The 7,167-nt window shown below is 51.3% G+C and overlaps 1 protein-coding gene across 1 annotated transcript; it reads left to right on the forward strand.

Annotated features, from left to right (window-relative positions):
• Positions 1-3,582: 3,582 nt before the first annotated feature.
• On the forward strand, positions 3,583-7,167 carry LOC115029211 (protein ATP6V1FNB). The gene is made up of 2 exons (XM_029468697.1): positions 3,583-3,889; positions 6,629-7,167. Exons 1-2 carry the CDS (start codon positions 3,730-3,732, stop codon positions 6,745-6,747), a joined length of 279 nt encoding a protein of 92 aa, XP_029324557.1. The 5' UTR covers positions 3,583-3,729; the 3' UTR covers positions 6,748-7,167.

The following is a 7,167-nucleotide window of genomic DNA, read 5'->3' on the forward strand; positions in this document are numbered from 1 at the left end:
TAAGCAAGCTGGATTCAGTTTCTTTTTCCTTTGGCCTTTTCCTAAAGATTTGGCCAAGTGCATGGTGGGAGGGGCCCTTGCAAACAAAAGATCCTTCTCTGCTTTGTCTGGGCCCCCAAGGCTGAGGGGACCAGCTCATGTACGTGGAATTTCAGGACCCACCCCTCACACCCTTTTTCTCTTTCTCAGCATTCTCAAAGGCAGCCGGGAGGCCGGAGTCGCAAGCCTGACTTGTGGCACGTATCCTAGGGTGCTTTGAGCTTTGGACTTGTTTATCTCCCTCCCCAGGACAAAGAATCTACTGGCCTTTTATTGCCAGTGCTCCCCTCTGTCTAGCCACCCACCCACCCTTCCACACCACCAGGATGTGTTGGCTCACCCAGTCACCACTGAGGCGGGGCACATTCTTTGGGTCCAGCTAAACCTGGGCAGGGTGTTCTCAGACAGGGAAGTTTAGCAGAGATTCTGTCTCTGGGCCCCACTGTCTGAATAGCAGAATGGCCCAGTGTGTGAGGATTCAGTGAGCAGTGTGTCAGCTGCAGCAATTTCAGATCTAAATTTCAGTCCCAGCCCTGTGGCTTGCCAGGGGGCTTGCACCTCAGGCAGTGATCTCCGTGCTCTCATCTGTAAAATGGGGAGATAGTAGGGACCTTACGTTCTAAGCTAAGACCCCTTTTCGTTCATCCCATTTATCCCCACAGACCTGAGTAAACCAGAGCTTTCAGGATGTCTGGATGTTGGAGTGCGGTGGCTCCCTCTGCGGGAGATGATTCTGTAATGATTCTAAGCACAGGCCAGGAGTTTCATGTCCTACCCCTGAGTTCCCCCCAAGCTACTCACACCTTATAGAACACATGCCTCAGTTTTTCCAGCAATGGTAGGACCTAGGAGACTCGGTGGGGCTATGGGGCCAGAGCCTGTTGGAATGGGATCTGGGCATCAGGAGTGGGAACTTGTGAAGCACTTGACTTGCAGTAATTAGGATGCAACAGGTTCAAGTTTAACAATCCCAGCCCTGCAGCTACCCAGCTGACGCCTCAGGGAATGGTCTCTGGGTCTCAGTGCCCACATCTGCAAAATGGGGAAATATGCTGGAGCTGCAGAGCCAGGAAGCTCTTATTCCTGTTGGGCACGGGGCTTCTGGTATAACTCCATGCATACAGTAGGACAACCAAGGTTTGCAGCCTGACTCAGGAGTCAAGAAGTTACTTGGGGCCTACCCTGAGCAGTCCATAGGAAGTACAGTTGGCCCAGCTTTCATGCTTGGCTTGCATTTAAATCTAACTCTCCAAATTTCCTCCAGCCTTCATCTTCCCCCAGAGTCAGCTTAGGAAAGTTTTACAGCTTTGAGTTTGCTCACCTTTCAGATGAGGGTCCCAGTCTGCCCACTGTTCCCCAACTCTGCTTGGTTAGTGTATGTTTCTAGTTGTAATCTGAGTCCAAGAGCGTCCCCACCAGGAAGGCTCCCCTGTCTCGCTGCCAGCCTGATATCGTGCTGTTACTACCTCCTGGACCTTACAGGCTGGAATCATAAAAGCTGTCCCTCCCCATCTCCCGACATTCTGTATCTTCCTCAGTCCCTGACTTGCGGTCTGGAGCACATGCATGTTTGTTGGATGAATGAATGAGTGCATACAAAGCAAAGGATGGAAAGACAAGGGGCCCTGGAGTGTCATGGATGGCCTCCTTGGTGGCCCTTTCCAGGACAGGCAGAAGCTGTGAGAGCCTATGGTGGGGGTGAGCCTTTCTCTGCCTGTCTGTGTCTACTCTCTGCTTGTACATTCACCAGGAGTTTTGTGTCCATCAGTTGGATAGAGGTTTTGGAGTGGTCATGGTTTGAAACTGAGATGCCTGCACACAGACTCACATACTGGGGACTAGGTTGCTATGGAAAGGGCTTTAGTGGAGTGATTGCTGAGGGCTCTGACCTCGGGAATGGATAAGCCCTTGATGGGTTTGTACGGTGGCATTACTGAGAGCTGGACAGACATGGGAGACAGCCTGGCTGTTTCTGGGTTGTGCTGTCAGATGGCTCTCACCCTGGCCCTTCTGTTCTCCCCTTTCTCTTCCTGGCCACCACAAGCTGATGAATCCACATCTACCTGTTTCGGCTACCACACTGTTCTTTCTGCCCAATCACAGGGCAGGGCCAAGCAACTATGGACCAGACCAAACTGAGCCACAACAAATTGGTTTTGGCCTTTTAAATTTTTTTTTCTTATGTCTTTTGGTCATAGCACCAGAAGTCTGACAGATACAGGATCCTGTTGCAGGACAAATTAAATAATGTCACCAGGCCCCCTCATTTTTCACATCTGAAAAAAAATCTGGTCAGAGCTCCTGTAGGGAATGTGCTAAAGCACTAAAGGGCCCAGCCTGGGGCCCACGGGAGACAGGTGTGACCCTCCACATGCCAACAGAGGCCTGGTACCAACAGCATTTTCCTATACTTTCATTTCTATACCTGGAAAGGAAGACAGGAGCCACGTGCTAGCTTAAGGCCGCAGAGCAGAGCAGAGCACCTAGCTCCCGGAAGGAACATGTTAAATCCCAGCTGACACTGACAGGAGGTTACTCCATGAATCAGACTCTGCACCAATGCTTTCCACACCGTGAAACACCATTCTCCAAATGCTAACGCTTATTCCCACAACTATCCTGTGTCCAGACAAGTCGCTACTAGCAGGTGACAGGGTTGAGCCTCGAGGGAGTGAGGCCACAGAGTTATCACGACAAGCTCTGTAGCTACATGCCCAAGCTTCTTGGGAGTAGACACTGGACCTTCTGTGGGTCCATGTGGGTACCTGGTATATAGTAGTTTACTTCAGGATTCGCTGTGTGGAAGAGGGACCGTGGCTCCTGTATTCCCTGGGAAGACTCAGTCTATGGCCCCCTGGAAAAGAGTGGGACACACACACACACACACACACACACTCACACACTTGTTACCCTGGGACGGTCAAGGCCAGTCTCTGCTCTCGTTCTTTAAATGTATCACTTACATATGTGTGTATATGTGTGTACATGTGTGTTTGTGTATGTGTGTGTCTGGGTGCTGTGATGTGACAACTAGAGAGGTCAAGAGGACAGCTGTTGGGAGTCAGTACTCTCCTTTCACGCTGAGTTCCAGGATGGAACTCAGGCCACTGGGCTTGCATGGCAGAACCCTCACCCACAGAGCGATTTCACTGGCCCGTGGCTCTGCTATCTTTTCCCCCCCGCTTGACCTGGCCTGGCCCACCAATAGGTGACCCTAGACCCCTTACCATCCCGCCCCCTCCTCGCTAGCAGCCCTGGCAACTTGGCTCTCATTGGCTACACGTTTCCTTGGAGACAGACACCAGCCATCCAAACAGACTGCTGAGAGCTTCTGGAGGAAGATTCTTCCTTCCCTACCCTGGGCCCCCTAGCATGAGGGATCTGTTGAACCCCACAAGCCAGGCCTTCTGGGGGGAGCGGATAAGGAAGGAGGTGGTTACCCGGACCACCTGGAATGCCCGCTATGGATACAAGTACCTGAAAGAGGGGTCCAAGATCAGGAATCAGTCCCAGAAGATCCCCTTTGGGTCAGTCTTGAAAGCAGGCCCTGTGCCTTCCACAGGCTCCCCTGTCAGAAAAGAGGTACAAGCAGGATGGCGAGAGAGCAGCGAGGTCCAGGGAAGCAGAGCGAGGCAAGCCAGAAGAGGTCTTCAGTACACAGCGGGGGAGGGCAGGCCAGAGGACTTAGAAATGAAGCCTCCCGCCCCAGCCACTCTAAAGCTGCTCTTCGAAGGCATCTCCCATGATGGCCAGGGCCGGACCCTGTACCTCAAGGAGCGGCATCAAGTGATACCAGAGAAGAAGTACAAGTACCCGATGGTGTCTTCCTGGGCGTATGGCTGGCATGTGGGTAAGAGCATTACACTCTTGCCATTCCAGGCTTTTGGACTGGACTGACCTTCCTCCTCAGCCTCTGTCTTTACCACCTCCCTCCTGACACAAAGAACCAAACTAGCTCACCACCCTGCAAGCAGACCAGGAAACTTCTTACCTGTAGATTGGGGTCTGGCCTGGTTTCTAGAACACACCCTGCACCTTTCACTTTCCTTTAACAGGCTACGTGCTACCTGCCCTAAGGAGCCTTCCCAGAGTCCTCCAGGCATCTTTTTGTTTTTTGTTTTTTGTTTTTTGTTTTTTGTTTTGGGGGGGGGGTTGTTTGTTTGTTTTGTTTTGTTTTTTGAGACAGGGTTTCTCTGTGTAGCCCTGGCTGTCCTGGCACTCACTCTGTAGACCAGGCTGGCCTCGAACTCAGAAATCCGCCTGCATCTGCCTCCCGAGTGCTGGGATTAAAGGCGTGGGCTACTACACCCGGCTCCTCCAGGCCTCTTAACAGTCCACTCAGTACCTCTGCATCTTGGTGAGTCTACAGAACCTCACTAGAACCTCCAGGTCAGCAGTCTGTGTGCCCATTTGGCCTGCAGGGCTTCTTGGGTTCCAAGATTTCCTGGCTTATTTTTTTCACAGCCTCCCAGTGCCTGCTTGGCACTGACACTGAGTGGCTGTGAAATGAATGGATATGGACACGTCAAGCATGGTGGTGCACACTTGTAACTCAAGCACTCAAGAGACAGAGACCCATCAGGAGGTCAAAGTCAGTCTCCGCTCTGCTGGCCAGAGTTACACGAGACCTGTCCCAGAAAAACCTCAAATCCAAAACTAAATGTGAACAAGAAAACAAGGCCATTGTTTGGGATGGGTTTGGGGAGATCCCACGTCCTGATTCTACTGCTTCTGGACAGGGTGATCTCATGAAAATGTTCTCTTCTCAGGGCCTTGGTTTCTATATCCGAGAAGTGGGAATAGCCTGTTTCCTTTTGTCTCAGCATTTTGGGGAAGTTGTATGGGAAAGTACCTGGGGCAGGAATTCAGATCGAAAAGCCCTGTGCCATGTGACCTCTGTGGAGTCGTCCTGGGACAGCCCACAGAGGTAGAGCAGGATTCTGAATCCCAGCTTCCCCTTCAAAGGATCTTAGGAGCAATCAGGCTGAGAAGGCAAACTCAGCCTGCGCTGGAAGGCTGCTTTCTTGGTTCATTTGACAGATCCCACTGAGCAACTGATGTATGCCAGGCACTTTGACAGGCTCCCTTCATAGACGGCAAATAAGTAGATATATGCTATAGTGGCAGGCACAGCCACGGTGTGAGGTGGGTTTTCTTTTTAGTCCTTTACTAGGCATAGGAGTCAGTTGTTAAAGCTAGGGGTGGAATCCCAGGGCACTCACACATACTAGGCCAGTGCTCCGCACCTGAACCGTGGCCAAGCTCCCAAACAGGTGCTGATGCTGCTGGTCTGTGAACCACACTGACTATAAGAGTAAGAGTCAACTCAGGATGTGGTGATCAGGCCTGGGAGGCTACCCTGGCAGACACTTCATAAGGAAGGCCCACCACAGAGTCCTGTCCTAGGTAGTGAGTTTGCACAGTTCTCGTCCAAACAGGACTTGACTTCTTATATTCACAGAGAGCTCGCATCTATCTCAGTTTAAGTGCCAAGCGTCTTCCTCCCCTGCTCTGCCTCACAGGCCCATGCTCGCTGTCTGTGAAGCCACTGTGTTGGTAGGCTTTGCAAATACACACACAGGATGATGCAAAGGTAACACATACTTTTGTATGAGTGTACAGTAACTGTGGTATGGAGCACACGCTAAAGATTATTCATGAATATCTGCAGTCTAAATGTGACTGGACAGCCCATGCTTTCTTCGGCAACAGCCACCCTGGTAGCCTGATTCTGAATGCTCCCTGGCTGCTAGGCTGGTGTTGGATTATAACCAGAAGGTAGACCATCGTCTGCTTAAGCCCACAGTTGCCCCCAAATCTCTAGAACATTCCATAAGCCTCCCTTTACACCCTGAACCCAAACTCAATTCAGGTGTCACCTTGGAAACAGATGCCAGACCTTCTGCTGACCTTTACTGTCCCCTACCCTGATTATAAACTAAGCATCCCAGAGGGTTCAAAGAAGATTCAGGGAAGAGTGTAGGGGACATTATCCAGGTCCCAGCTGGGTCAGTCAAAACTCCCTTATGTGTATATAAAGCAGCAGCCTGATACCCCAGACACAGTAAGTGCTCAATAAAGTGGTGACAAGCATAGTTATTAGTGTTATTATTAAATTATGACCATTGTTATTGGTTCACCAGGCAGAATTTGCAGTGGTGGGCATCTGGGGAGCTAGCTTGGCCTTGGGCAGCCCCTAGAGATCTTTCTGTACAGTGGAATGAGGGACAGTCCTGACAGTAGCAGGAATAAGAAGCATGGTAAGTGAGCTTAGGGTTGGGTGAGGAGCCCAAGTGGCAAATGACTTGAGTGCTGACGAAAACAGATCTTGGCCAGAGGCCTCTGCGAGGTCTTGAGTTTCCACCATGCTGTGCAGCCTCTAGCTGTTGGATCATAAGGAGTTTTGAGCATCCTCAGGAAAGGGGTCGGGACATTGAAAGGCAGTGGCTATTCCTGAGTGACAGATGGCATGCCCCCCCCGCCCCGTTTAACAGCACATCACTGCTGACCCTGAACCATATGGGGGGGGGAGGCACTAGCAGGAGAGTAGTGGTGACCCCTGTTCATCCAGGCCTCTGCTGTGTTCTAGGGGATTTCATGAAGGACTACAGGACACCGGCTCATGCCAAAACTCATCCCATCACAAAGTCATTTTACGTCAAAAATGGCATTTTCTCTAGACCTCGGCGATCAGATGACATCATGTGACTTGACTTGGAAAAGGCCTCAGTGGCTCCTTTCCCCCTGTCATCCATCTGGACCATCCAGATGGGAGATATTTCGGCCCAGCCCTACCTCACTCCATGTTCTGCTGAGCCCCACCTCCTTGGGTGAGATGGACCTGAAGAAGTGACCACGGGCATACACCTCTGGGGTGCACTGTCATCCTATGTTGGGGCTCCTGTCTACACACAGAGAACTCCGCTGCTTGCAAAGCTGCCGCATCCTACCATCCATCAATGGTAATGCTGTTTCTTTTCCCGGGGTGATCCAATGCTGCATGAGCAGGCCTGGACAGAGGAGGCGCTGGTGAGCCTGCAAGGTACATAGGCGAGCACCAATCTCTTAGGCTATTCTTCTGCATTAGACTGATGGTATCTACAGCAGAGTTGCTCTGTCTCGGTGTGT

This window comes from Mus caroli, chromosome 14 (genome assembly GCF_900094665.2).
Source record: "Mus caroli chromosome 14, CAROLI_EIJ_v1.1, whole genome shotgun sequence".
NCBI classification, from domain to species: Eukaryota; Metazoa; Chordata; class Mammalia; order Rodentia; family Muridae; genus Mus; species Mus caroli.